This window comes from Lupinus angustifolius, chromosome LG09 (assembly GCF_001865875.1).
Source record: "Lupinus angustifolius cultivar Tanjil chromosome LG09, LupAngTanjil_v1.0, whole genome shotgun sequence".
NCBI lineage: Eukaryota > Viridiplantae > Streptophyta > Magnoliopsida > Fabales > Fabaceae > Lupinus > Lupinus angustifolius.
Genome location: NC_032017.1, coordinates 6199561 through 6214105, shown reverse-complemented (window position 1 = coordinate 6214105; position 14545 = coordinate 6199561). Strand labels below are relative to the sequence as shown.

Below are 14545 nucleotides of genomic sequence, written 5' to 3'. Positions count from 1 at the left end.
TATATATATATATATATATATATATATATATATATAATTTCTTTAAGGTTTTGAGTTCGAGTTTTATGTAAGACAAATTATTGCTATAAGAACTAGTCCTATCAATTATGGATGTTGTACCCTCCTGTAGAATTGTTTACTGTGGAGAATACTCATGTTCCAAACACAAATAAGATTTTAATAACATTATTAAAGTAATGAAATTTGTAGTTGATTCTTTCATACATGTGTTTTAGGATTTCATTAAGATTCCGTTGCTTTAACACATAATTTGGAATTAGATTTTGGAATTGCAATTCCAATTCTAAATGATTGAAATCATAAATTATATGCAAAGAATTAAATGATATAATTAACCAATGAGTGTTGGTCCAAGTGATACGTGTTTGATTCTCTTTAAGCAAAGTCTCGAGTTCGAGTCTTGTGGATGAAAAAATACTCGTTGGGAGAGTTAGCATCACATACCTGTGAATTTTCCCGACTCGGACATGATTGCCTCTAGTGCGGGGATACCTATAGGAAACCAAAAAATGGTATAATTAGGGTGAACAGGACCTCGTCCTACCCGCTCATCAGATTTAGCCTGATCATGACCGAACACAAATAGGATTGAGTCTCATCAGATCTGAGACTGAGTTTGGGTTCAAAAACTAGACTCAGCCAATATTTAAGATCGAGTAGGGGACAAACATGACCCGACCGGGCCCATTGTCATTCACTTATCATATTTTTATGTGTCTCTATTCCATTATGTATAGAGCAATGTCATCTATTTGGTCGAAAATATAATTGATTCTCTAATTTTTCATCATATATATACATGATTAACAAAATATATATATATATATATATATATATATATATATATATATATAATTTCATATCTCAAATTATATACCCATAATAAAAAGTAATACTGAAAAAACTTTATCTAAAATAAATTTGAATTATATTTAATCGAGTCTAAGGTTGACTTCAAAAGCCGACTCGATCGACATTTTGAATCAAATTAACTTCAAATCTAAGATCGGATTCAAATTCAAAAAATAACTTGACCAACATTTAAAATCTTACTCAACAGATGCTCACCCCGACTTAATACTCACAATGTAATAGGCTACTTGTGGGTACTCGGCTTTCATCTTCACGGGCTTGGCCCACTAACTCGAAACAATATTCAAAGAGCACAACAAAGTATGCATGAAAATGACATCAATCAACAGCTACTTGTTCTATTAATCTAAATCTTAACTAGTTAGTTAAGAACTACTATCCACAATATTGTATCATTCTATAAGTTATGATCAGAAAAATACTTAATAATTAAATTTTTAAATATACTTATTTTTTTTTTAACCAATCATAATCTATAACACATGGAATGACACAAGATTGGGGACGAAAGATGTGCTTCCGGTTAGTTATTGCATCATCTTCACTTGTCTCCTTCCTTATAACAAAAAGAAAAAACAGATTCAAAACTTATTGTACTAAATCTTCAATCCTCACCGTCCATTTCATTGACTTTACCATCATCAACAACACACACTTTCAAACCTTGCAACTTTCAACTTCATCGGTTTCTTTGTTATCAAAATTGTTATTCGAAAACAAACCCTAACCCTTCTTAGTAACTGATTCTCATTATTTGATTTTGATTTCTGATATGATCCTTGATTTTTGTTTCTTATGACGACGACGAGCCGGCGATGAATAATAATAATAATAATACTGCTTCGAATGGAGTGATGTCACCGGCGTCTTCATCGGCGGCGGCGGCGACGGTGGGGTTGAAGACGTATTTCAAAACTCCTGAAGGGAGGTATAAGCTTCAATACGAGAAGACTCATCCTTCCGCTCTTCTTCATTACGCTCATGGAAAAACCGTTACTCAGGTTTGCGTTTTCTTCTTCAATTTTTTGCTCATTCATGTTTATATATATATATCATCGTTTTTTAGGTTTATCTATTTTTCTTTTGTTTAATCGCAATCGATTGTTTATGTTTTATTTTCGATTCATTTGTTTTTAGGTTTCAATTGTTATTATTTATACGCTAGTTTTAGTGATAGTCATTTCTAATTTTGCATCAATTAAGTTTCTGATTTTCTAAGGACAATGATTTTTCTATACAAATGCTTTACGATAGAATATCATGTCTTAGATAGCTGCTCCTATTGGAGTGTGTTTGGTTTAGATTTTGTTGTTGAGGAAAAATAGTTTTTGTTGCTCTTAAACGATAATCTACAGAAGAGGAAGGTGTTCGGCAACAACATAAGCTGTTTTTGAGTGAAGAACGCTGAATTCTTTAAGGTAGATGTTTTGACATTAAGATTAGATGATAATATCGTAGTCAGATTATTTTCAATTTTGGACCAATGACCTAGTAGTAGTGGGGAAAGGCTTGATTGTTCTCAGTTTCTGATTTTTAAGATTTAAAATTATCTTGCAAATTCAAGTTTTTGTTGACTAGTTTTGTTTTAGTGTCTTATTATTCAGATTAAGTGGTTATTTTATTGTCTTGTAGCTATTTGTAGAAACAAGTTAAGGAAGGTTTGGTTTGTTGAAATGAAAATATGAAATCAAATATATCTTAACATGTTGGTTGGAATGAATGACCAGGTGACTCTGGCACATCTCAAGGACAAGCCAGCACCTTCAACCCCAACTGCATCGTCCTCTTCAAGTTTTAGTACTAGCAGTGGGGTACGGTCGGCAGCGGCTAGATTGTTGGGGGGAAGCAATGGAAGCCGAGCACTTAGTTTCGTTGGTGTCAATGGTAGCAGTAGCAAGAGCAATGGAGGAACCACCAGGATTGGTTCATTAGGTGCCTCAACTTCAAGTACTTCAATGGCAAATCCAAATTTTGACGGAAAAGGAACTTACTTGATCTTCAATGTTGGGGATGCTATTTTCATCAGTGACTTGAACTCTCATGACAAGGTATGCTATACTGGTTGGGTTTTTTATGGGTTGTAAGTAGTAACTAGTAAGTACTTTGGATTTTCTACATGAGAGGTTTCTTGTTTTCTGCAGGACCCCATAAAGTCTATTCACTTCAGTAATTCAAATCCTGTATGCCACGCATTTGATCAGGATGCTAAGGATGGACATGACTTGCTCATTGGCTTGAGCTCTGGTGATGGTAAGAGAGTGTTCATAAAAGTTTAAATTTCCATCTTGTAAGGAAAATTTACTCTTTATGAATTTATTGGTCCTTTGTCTATTATTGTAGTCTACTCGGTGTCACTGAGACAACAATTACAGGATGTTGGCAAAAAGCTTGTTGGAGCTCAGCATTACAACAAAGATGGTTCTGTCAATACCAGGCATGATTCGGTCCCTTGTGATGCTTTACGTTCAAGTGTTATCTTTTTGAAAATTGTTACATGATTTAATTTATTGGTGTTATTTTCTCTGTACAACAAATGCTAGGAATTACACCCACTTTGATTGCTATTTGCTACAAGCAATTGCTCTGACACCTGGATTAAGAGCTAATATTTAAGTTATTTGGTATATTATAGATGTAGATTCAGTCTCTGGCAATTGATTGTAAAGTAACCTTAAAAGCTTTGGAAAAAGTAGTTTCTTTGTATACTATATTAAGTGGGTTTAAATCTTGGCATTAAATTGTTAATTGTTATTAAAATTTTCCTAAGTTACATTCCACAACTTTAATGTATTGGAATATTATTTCTAAGGCACTGGTTGGAAACTATCTTGATTAATGCATTGTGATATGAACAGTCGCTGTAGTTGTATTGCTTGGGTGCCAGGAGGTGATGGTGCTTTTGCTGTTGCTCATGCTGATGGGAATTTGTACGTATATGAGAAGGCAAGATTCGGTTATCAAGAGAGCTGCTAATTTTATGATTCACATATTATGATGTTTCTTATGGTGAGTTGAGAAGATACTTACCTTTCCTTTCCCATTTCAGAACAAAGATAGTGCTGGTGATTCTTCATTCCCGGTTATCAAAGATCAAACTCAATTTTCTGTTTCCCATGCACGCTATAATAAGGTATGGAGTTTGATGTCCTTCTACTTTATCAATATGTAACTACTTTACCATTTTTCTTTGTGGCCTATCTATTTTCTGTAGTGAAATTCAGATTTTATTAGTAAGTAGTAATGATGTGAATATCTCAGTTAAGTACTTATAGAATGTTGCACCTTTCCCACTGAATGTTTGATTGATCACTCAATCAATACATCCAAGGCTTCATTTATTTTGGATGAAGTGGTGAATTTTAGAGTTTGCACTTCTAGAGAACTTCTTGTGTTATATCTATCACTGCTCTTAAGAAAATATTGACCTTTGCAGAGTAATCCAATAGCCAGATGGCATATATGCCAGGGTTCAATTAACAGTATTTCTTTCTCAAATGATGGGGCATACTTAGCAACTGTTGGAAGAGATGGTATATTTTTTATCCTAAGTCATCTTTGCTGTGTGTTACTTCTACTTATTTCATTTTCCTTGCAAAAATAACAATAGGTTTGTTTTAATTCCTGCGTTCAGGTTCCTTACGAGTGTTTGATTACTCAAAGGAATTCCTTGTATGTGGTGGGAAAAGTTATTATGGGGCTTTGTTATGTTGTGCTTGGAGGTGAGACATGTTTGGTTTTAGTCAATTAACTAGTGTATTGTCATCTTTGGATTCATTTCCTATTTAATTAGTTCACTCCTTTCTTGGGAGCTTATAAAACAATAGTAGTAATACTTACTCCAGATTGTAATTCTGTTTTTTTTGTAATTCAATTCATTCTTTGAGAATACAATACCATAATGAATACCTCGCTTTAACAGCATGGATGGAAAATATATTTTGACGGGAGGAGAAGATGATTTAGTTCAAGTTTGGAGCATGGAAGATCGCAAGGTTGTGGCATGGGGTGAGGGACATAACTCATGGGTAAGTTGCTTGGTAATTTGAGTTGACAAAACTTTTCTACCATTGTACTGAATTAACTTCTGTCAAATGCTGGCTGTGATTAGGTAAGTGGAGTGGCTTTTGATTCATATTGGACATCACCAAATTCAGGCGAGAATGGAGAAACCATTATGTATCGGTTTGGTTCCGTTGGTCAGGTGTGTAGAAAATTGTGTGATAAATTTCATTTGCCTTTGTGCAGTTTTGGCTCTCTACTTTCCAAAATTTTCTACATCATTTTTCCCTGTTGGCCCATATTACAACCGGCATTTTCGAAAATAAATTGCTATATCTGCTTGTGTAGATATTGGATGATTGATTGCTAGGTGGTTTTGGTTATATGTATTGGTAGGTGACTCTGTAGAAATTCTATGTTTCAGTCATGGTTTTCAAATATTGGATCTTCGAGTGCTTCTATGAAATAAGTAGAGATTGTAATATCAACTATTTGTTTAGTTAAAGCTACTGATAAAGAGGAAGCCAAGAAAGTTAAGTACGAAAAGTTGTATAAATATTTTACAGAACTTGTAATTGAGTACAAGGGTTAAGCTAAGGCTTTAAGGTTTCAAGTGATGATGATGGACAATCATAATAAATCTGTGCGTCTTCCAAAATCAAAACCAGTTAATGTATAACACGTTGCGAAATGTTTGGTTAGAAGATAGTGCTATTTATATCCATTGAAGCATGCTCATATGGTTTATGGAACTGCCTAAGATAATCAACTCCTCTCATCCCCCATCAAGATTTAGAGTGAGGAGGCTAAGTTCCAGCTTCATTTAGAATATCAGACTGTGAAGTGAAGACACATGGCTGCAATCGGTTGCCAGTGTTTACTATTCTACGGGGGAAATAGTTGTTTAATTCTTGATTCTGAAAATAGCTTTTGACTCAAATTTCCCAACTTTTAGTTTATGTATGTGTATTCCCTTACCCTATCATTTGGATAAAAAATTTAAACTAAGATGTTTTGGAGGTCAGGATACACAATTGCTTCTATGGGACCTGGAAATGGACGAGATTGTAGTGTCGTTGCGGCGTCCTCCTGGTGGATCCCCGACTTACAGTACTGGAAGCCAGTCATCCCTCTGGGACAGTGTTGCCCCATTGGGTACCTTGCAACCTGCTCCAAGCATGCGTGATGTTCCAAAAATCTCTCCATCGGTTGCTCATCATGCTTACACCGAACCACTCTCTGGCTTGATATTTACCCAGGAATCTGTACTTACTGCATGCCGGGAGGGGCACATAAAAGTCTGGGTGAGACCCGACATTGTCGAGAGCGAATCAATCAACTCTGAAGCCTTGTTAGCTACCAGCCTTAAGGATAAGCCTTCACTATTAAGCAAGATCAGCAATTCTAGCTACAAATAGTGACTAATTGTTAAAGGGAATTTGAAGTATTTTTTTATATGGTTTGTTTATCTTTTATCCGGTTGGTTTACTAGTTATAACATGTTAATTCTAGTAAAAGATGAACCAACTGGTTTCATTGTAAATTCACTTATGAGAATGCCATTGATGGCAGTAAGAGAGGATGTGAAGGAGAATTCTCTTTAGCCGCCGCCTCCTGTAATTACAAAAACGGCTGTTATTAGGATATCTGATTAGTGATTACAGCAATAATGTGAAATTGGTCCATGGAGATCAGAACTTTGTGAGTGCATACAAGCCATTATTTATTATGTTGAATTAAAGTTGTTGGATTTACAGTTTTACTATAACTTGTTAATGTATATTGCAGACAGCTCCTATATTTTCATTGATGCACCTTTGAAGGCCTTAACCTTCTTAATGAAGCTCTTTTTGTCCCAAATTTGATGATTGTGTTTATCAGCATTATTAAATGAATGTAGAGAGAACTAAATTGGTTTAAAATGGCTTATGTGAGTCCATAAGCTACTTTTATAATCTCTCACCTAAATAAATGTTTATATGATAAGGTCAAATAAGCTGAAAAAAGCTTTTTGAAATACCACCCATTTTTAGGGTTGCTTTGCATTTGGCTTTATCAAGTTCCAACTGTGTAACTAAATCCTATTAAAGAATTTGAAAATGTCCCTAATCTATGTACCATGTTATCCAATATATTGTATGAGTTCTATGAAAAGCTCTACATTCATATTAGTACTAGTAAAATGAAATTGATTTTTGAAGGACAGCCTATATACAATGACAATAAGTCAAGAGGAAAAAAAGTGATGCATACTTTACCTACTCCTGTAAGTACCACAACATCAAAAGCATAGAACAAGAGTGTAACTTGCTTAAACCTATACAATATATTCTATGTACAACAAGACACCTCTTTGGTATAACCAAATTCCGGAGTGCGTGACTGCCTCTTCCAATAATGATTCAATAGACTCTACATGAGTTTCATCTAATAATATGAAAGTATTTTCCATGTTAGCCTACACGCGATATGGACTCTCCCATACTACTTTCTTGATGTTGTTGAGAATCATTCTGAGGTTAATGAATGGTTTCTGTTGTTGATGTTTGATCAGAAGTTACAACCTCTTCTGAACCATGCTGCTGATTCAACTGAGAAACCCTTCTTCTCCTCCACTTCATAAACTCACTCAGAACAGTACCTCCAAACATCACAACTCCAAACCCAGTAAATGTAGAAAGCAGAATACATAGAACAACAGCTTGTTTAGGAAGCTGCCATGGAACAAATGTATGAAAAATATCTGATATTAGAATGTTGCAACTATGCATAATTAAGTGCTTATTCAATATTTAGCATTCAGCTTACTAACCATTAGCATAATTAAGTGCTTATTCAATATTGTTTTTGAAATAAGCTATAAAGAGCTTATTTTCATAAGCTTCTTTGATAAACTTAAATGAAATAAGGTAAAAAGAGTTTATAGGGAGGTCATAAACTATTCTCATAAGCTTATTAAAATAAGCTATTCTCGTAAACTCAAATAAGCTCTTTATAAGTCCTTATTTTCTAAACGAAAAGACATGTTTCCTCACCAGAGTGTAGAAAAGGCGCCCGGCGAGAACCACCATAACAAACTGAGCAGTTGCATAAACCCAAACATATTTTCTTCTCACTGAGAACAAATTTGGATCAATCAGTGTAATAGAAAAGGCAGAACTAAAGTTTATGGTGCTGTCTAAAATTAGAAAAAGCCTTACCCATTGTTATGGATGTCATGCTAGCAAGAAGACCGAGTATACAAGAAAATGGGATCGATATGGCTGCGGCCGTAGATCCCATACCAGAAACCTGTTCCAATGATGTCTATCATTAGGAGTTCATATTACTTGACTAAATGGAATACCATGCAAGAGTATTTAAACTTACAAGAAGCTGTTCGAGAAAACAAAAATATGCCAGCATGTTGATAAAGACAAGAACCGGAACATTTTGCCAAACCCTGTGAAAGATTTGCACATTAGTTCTGCCGTGCCAAAGATGGAAAACAATACTGATAGAGAAACAAGCAGCTTGTGAGTGAAACAAGGCTCAAGGAAGTGAACCATAAAATCATCATTAAATAATCTATTAAGAATACTCGAGGAATGCGGTCGATTACCGTTGCCTGTATTGCTGTCTGCTCCCGAAAATGCTAACTCCCGGGGCACTTGGAACTCTTAGAAGAGTGACAGGTAGGTTCTGAACTTCCTGCTTACAAACATCACATGTTCTATTGCCTTTCACACTAAACCATTTAACTGCACAATCTTGGTGTGCAAGTGCAAGTTCACCTTTGCAGCTGCACTCCAATTTAAGGGTATCACCACCTTCTCGTAATTCAATCAAGCAAATTCTGCACACGGCTTCTTCTTCTGGAATATCTTCTCCGTCCTCATTTTCAACTGAGCCATAATACTCACATGCACAACATGGTTACTGAAGGAACTTGATTGAACCATAATAGCGTTTTGTTGTAAAACTTGAAAAAGAAAGTTACCAGTATCTTCAGGTGGAGATTTCATAGATGTTGTGGCAATACTCCCTGCAAACCGCGGTGTGGTTGGAACTACACGAAACATGCCACCTAAAGATGTGTTCCCATATTTGGTAAGCACTGGAACTGAACGGGAACGGTGAATCGGAAATTCCCGTCCTTTTTTCTGAAAAATAAGGAAGGTATGAATCAGATAAAAGTGGATAGCAAAGTATGCAACACAATGAAGAATTTGCTAAGTCACTTACAACAGATGTTGCTGGATATGCTGTGTTCCCTCCATGTGCAGACTCAGTATTTGATTGAGAAATCGGAGTTACCGGTAATGATGACATTTTATTCCCACTAGGAGTACTGCTGATCAACTTTGTAAGTGATAATGTCCTTGAAATCATAGGCTTTTTCGGCGCCACCTCCGGTGGTGAACCTTCAAGTTCCAGGACTGAAGCCTTTTCAATATCCGAACTCGTGTTGTGAAATCCAAAACTGAATTTTGGAATAAGGGCTGAATTAAAAGTTGATTTATTTTTTGTTGATGAGGAACCTTGAACCTCATTGCTTCTGGAGAAAGATGAAAAGTTCTGCGTCGTGGGAGGTGTGTTTATTCTAAAAAGACCATCTGTTGTTTCATCCGGATTTCTCGTTGGAATCTCCAAGATAAGGTTTTGTTTTCTCGCATGTTGTTGTTGTTTACTCGGGAGCTCTTCCGTTATTTCAGTTGATTCTACACCCTATATATATATATGAAGAAACAGATATAAAACTTTCTTAAAAATAGAGGACACACTTTACTCATCAAATCAAAATAATAAATCCTACAGTTATACCCCAAATGTCTTACGAACAAGTATTCCAAACATAGTTTCCAGGTTCTCTCGTTAACCTCGCGTAACACAAACCAAATTCAGTGTGTTCTGCGTACCCATAGCAGATTCACTTTAAATAAAGTCTAGTCATACCGTGTTCCTGCCTTCCTGGTAACTATGATTTCGGATGAATTCAGTTTTTGTCAATTGAATTCATCCTCAATGAATATTTTCTCGGAATGCTTATGTATATGATGTCATGTTTTTACTAACATAGGGAAGGTGATGTTACTCATGTGAGTTCTGCACATGTCACTGGATATGTGATAAGCGCTATGTGTGGCCGAAATGCAGAATCATATAAGTTACCAATCAATTGGCATCCAATAAAACTATGGAAGCTTTCACTATTCTAGTATTGTAATGCAATCATCCGTACAACAACAACAACAACTACAAAGGTCTGAGCCTTATTCCCACTAGGTGTGATCGGCTATATATATCAAAACAATGTCGTGATACTCTAAACAATCATGTCGGTCGACAAAGTCACAAGCACTATAACCAGCAGATTTTGAGTTGGATTTGCTCAGTTGGTGATGAACTGATGATCAATTGGATAGTTTGATTAGCCAAATTCCCAACTTGGGCTAGAACTGAAATTCCTATGATCCTCTCTTTTATACAACATCAATTGAAACTCTTCATAGCCATTATGTACATGGCCAAGTGTGACAGGTTCTTACATACATGTCGGGAAGTAACTCGTGCATCGCCTACCTCATCCTCATAGTCATGGTTTAAATATCTGTTAGACTATTTCTGTCATTGTCAATTGGTTTTAAGATGAAACATAACGATGTTAGAAATGTGAGAGATGGCGAACCATGATATAGGCGGACAAGAATTTGTTGTCCTAAAACATGTCCCAAAAACTGTCCCATACCAATAAAAACATGTCATGTCAATTAGCTTCATTGTGATTGGTGCAGGACAGAGTTTTGGACAACATATAAACTTTTAAAAGAATGCAACATAAAAAAGTCTTAGCTTAAAGCAAAAAAAACAAAGATAATGAAAATGAAGCAATTGAAGAAAGTGAGAAAAATGCAGCATAGTGAAGTTTGTACCTTCTGAATTGAGTTATCAGTATCAGTTATGGTTGCAGTGGAATTTGTAGCATTGCTTTTGAGAAAGTCTTTTGGTTCAGTTGCCATAGGTTTAGATAAAAGGCCCCACAAAAGAGAAAAAAGCAAGACAAGTTTGTGAAGAGTTGTAAGAACAGAACAAGTGCTTAAAGAGCCAAATTTGTTTCATTATTAAACATAAAAAAGAACATGTCTTTGTACATATTTTAATTAAGCTTCAGTGGCTTTTAAAAGTTTAAAAACATTAGTAATATTTGTTGAAAAATATCTCTAATATAATTTAATTGTGGGAGACCATAGACTTAGAATAAATATAAAGAATATGACCATCATATAGTCAAATCAATCATGTCAAATTATCGAGAAAAAATATTTAAATTAGAATAGAAGCGCACCTTTATATGTTCATAAAGAATATGATAAATGAAACGTCATTTATCTCTTGTCATATATCCGAATGTATGTTCATAATAGAATATGTAACTTTTAGTTTTAGTTTTCCTTCTAATGAGATAAAGATAATGATTTTATATTGTTGGTGTGTCTTGTGTTGTAGTCTATATGATTGGGGATCATAACTCTTATTTATAAAATAAGTATATATATTTTCATGAAGATTGATGTTATTTGATTTTCTTATTTCCAATTTTATCCATCATAAAAATAGAAATAATATTTTTGATATTTATATAATAACTCTCATTATAATTATGTCTATAGTCATATATCTTATTTGAATCGAGTACTTTTAACTTTAGCTACTTAGAATAATGATTTGAGGATTAGCTAAATTCTTTATTTCTTTATTGTTAGATGATTCCATTCTCTTATTATAATTGAGGTGTGACTTTATGTGTCTTTGAGGAATCAAAATTATTCTCAATCTTATCTTATATATATTACTATTTCTTTTTTTTTTCAAAAATTCATATATTACATATGTCACAAGATAAATACTACATGAAATGTATATTACCATATTTGATAACGATATTCTTTTTCTTCTGTGTGGTTGAAGATTAATGATATAAAACACATCTAAACTACTAATCATCATATAATAATGAAGGAATATTATTTGAATTATTCAAAATCAATAATTTGAATGTGTTTGTACCATACAATATTTTTCTTCTTCCATTTAATACTATGGTGAGAGATTATGTATTTATGTGAATGTAGTTAGACATTATCACATCTTATACCATGCATAAATATAAATCTAATACTTTTATAAGCATTCATAGAGTTGTGGAATATGTTCCAAATCTAAGTCATATAAACTTTTATATATAAAAAATATAAATATAAAAAAAAATTATTTAAATATTATATTCTAAACATCCAAATAATAAATTCTTGCTTATGAATATAGCAGATATTTTTTATGTCCTATAGATAAGTAGCTTTCAAGTTTACTCGAGGGGTATAGTTTATTGTTGGGTTTATTTAAGTGTGAAGTCTCACGTTGGATATACTGGGAGGAATGAAAAAGTTTATAAGAAGAAAATGTCATAGAACTAATACATTAAAGTTTTGGTTCAAGACGTAGTATCTCACTTGTGACTCTTCATATTTTTAATGATCTTTCAATACATCAAAACATGCATAAAAAATGTTGAAATGGAGTGACATTGACACAATTATTTTTGGTGATCCACTCAAAATCGTAAATTTATACTAATACTAATATTCACACTTATAATCTATTACATTTTTTTTATAGAGAAAATCATTTACCATTCATATTTAATTATTATCAACTCTTCAAAAAAGGTAATACAAATAAATAATACATTTATAATGCATAGATATTACACTCTTATTATAATTAATTAAAGTATTTATAATCTTTATCATTGGTTGGAAAGTTGGAACTACTTTGAAGTTTTTTGGAAAAGGACAGGGCTAGGGCACGAGCCCACAAGTTTGGTGATAGTGGCTTTGCCATTATTGGCACAAAAGAATAACTTCAAATATATTTTTCATACTAAAATTAAAGCAAACAAATTCAAAGTGAATACCCAGTTAGTTTTCTCAAGATTTTCTACTAAATCAGATTAATCTTGAAAAATTGGAAATTTAAGATTGGTTCTTAAAAATTAGAAGTTGATGGCAAAAAAAAATATTTGTTGTGTCACATTAATACATTGATTTAACCAATAATTCATTAATTAAAGTGTAACAATTAAGTTTTAGATATTATAATGAATATAATATATTTACGAAAATAAAATTCTTATTTATAAGATATAATAAGTATATAACTATATTACAAGCAATTGTGTGATTTTATAAAAATATAATTTTTTTCATATACAAATTACTAGTTAAATTGTATGTAGCCGTAATATCTTAATATACAGTGAAAAGGTAATACATTGAAAAGAAAATGTTTATAATGTACATTATAACATACTCGTTGATGAGTAAATGATTTCCAATTACTTCATAATAATTAAATAATTAATTTTCACATGCTGGAAAACGATTACATGAGTAATCAGAAGGTATATGAGAATTTAATGGGTAAAATTAATTAATTACGAGAAATAATGTGAAAATATTTTAATCAAAATATATAAAATTCTTAAATCACTTATTTTTTAATTTGTGTTGATAATATTAAATATCAATATAGAAGGAAGGATGTGACTCCTCAATTAGTGGATTGTGGCTTTCTTGCCTTTGAGTTTTGATCATTATTTAATTAATAACAACATATGTCACTCTTCTATTCGCTCACTCTGTCGGTGCATTGTGCTTGGATAGTATCACAATTAATGTATTTTTTTAAATAAAATATCTAAGGAAAATGATATACTCTCGTATTAAATTTTACTACAAATTTTCATATCCACAAAAAATAACATATGTTAAAGTGATACTTTTTGTATCAATTATTAATTTACAAGTGACATATATTTCTTTCTTGTGGTTACAAATATTTAATAAAAAAGGTATAATAGAAGAATATATTATGAATACTTATGTACTATTAGTGTAAACATTTATATATAACCAATACATTATACACTATTCATTTGTATTTTTTTTAAAAAATTAATAATAATAATTAAAAATAAATAGTAAATAATAAACTAACAATATATAAAACTTTTATGATATAAATTCATATATATTTTTTGAATTCTCATATATCATTAGTTTATACATAAACATGTCATTTTATGTCAAAATATTTGAATAGTAGTATTGGACTGAACTAAACCAAAAAACTCAATCAATTTAGAAATTATGAGTTGTGACTTTCTTAATTCTCTTTATTTTATATGAATACGAGGAAGTCACTTATTTCTTTAGAAGTGGAAGTAAATTTAAAAGGATAAAAATTAAGAAAAGTGATGATATTTCCAATTTTTGATGTAAAGTTTTCAGTGAAACCTAAGAATGTCATCTTGTAACTTGTATAACTGTTTCAAAAATTAAATGTATTAATGTATGAATAGTTGAATTAGATAAAGAATGTAACCAAAAAAAGATAAAGAAAAGAAAAAGGAGAAGGGAAAACATTATTATGTTGTCGTATTATATATGAACCAAACTAGGGGTGGGGACCCTTGCAAATTTAAGTGGCAAACATTGATTAAGTTTGGTAAACCTTCTTGTATTACATGAAATATAGAGCAAAGGATATAAGTAATGCTAGAAAAAAATTACGTTTTTTTATATAATTAGTATATCATCTATTATTTATATTC

At 32.4% G+C, this 14545-nt stretch overlaps 2 protein-coding genes across 2 annotated transcripts; one reads left to right on the top strand and one right to left on the bottom strand.

Annotated features, from left to right (window-relative positions):
- Positions 1431 to 6672, top strand: LOC109356909 (probable catabolite repression protein creC). Its single transcript, XM_019600539.1, has 11 exons — positions 1431 to 1895; positions 2622 to 2942; positions 3036 to 3144; positions 3235 to 3328; positions 3750 to 3837; positions 3941 to 4024; positions 4328 to 4424; positions 4526 to 4613; positions 4814 to 4919; positions 5003 to 5090; positions 5914 to 6672. Exons 1-11 carry the CDS (start codon positions 1710 to 1712, stop codon positions 6309 to 6311), a joined length of 1659 nt encoding a protein of 552 aa, XP_019456084.1. The 5' UTR covers positions 1431 to 1709; the 3' UTR covers positions 6312 to 6672.
- On the bottom strand, positions 7119 to 10949 carry LOC109356910. Its single transcript, XM_019600540.1, has 8 exons — positions 10806 to 10949; positions 9118 to 9600; positions 8873 to 9035; positions 8495 to 8777; positions 8263 to 8335; positions 8094 to 8184; positions 7929 to 8008; positions 7119 to 7607 (listed from the first exon to the last, which is right to left on the bottom strand). Exons 1-8 carry the CDS (start codon positions 10890 to 10892, stop codon positions 7413 to 7415), a joined length of 1455 nt encoding a protein of 484 aa, XP_019456085.1. The 5' UTR covers positions 10893 to 10949; the 3' UTR covers positions 7119 to 7412.

Excerpts from the sequence above, each read along its gene's own strand:
- LOC109356909 (XM_019600539.1), top strand. The coding sequence starts at position 1,710 with ATGAATAATAATAATAATAATACTGCTTCGAATGGAGTGATGTCACCG. Across the intron at positions 3,145-3,234 it reads TGGCTTGAGCTCTGGTGATG|TCTACTCGGTGTCACTGAGA; the intron begins GTAAGAGAGTGT and ends CTATTATTGTAG. Across the intron at positions 5,091-5,913 it reads GTATCGGTTTGGTTCCGTTG|GTCAGGATACACAATTGCTT; the intron begins GTCAGGTGTGTA and ends GATGTTTTGGAG.
- LOC109356910 (XM_019600540.1), bottom strand. The coding sequence starts at position 10,892 with ATGGCAACTGAACCAAAAGACTTTCTCAAAAGCAATGCTACAAATTCC. Across the intron at positions 9,601-10,805 it reads CTGATAACTCAATTCAGAAG|GGTGTAGAATCAACTGAAAT; the intron begins GTACAAACTTCA and ends ATATATATATAG. Across the intron at positions 8,336-8,494 it reads AGACAGCAATACAGGCAACG|GGTTTGGCAAAATGTTCCGG; the intron begins GTAATCGACCGC and ends AATCTTTCACAG.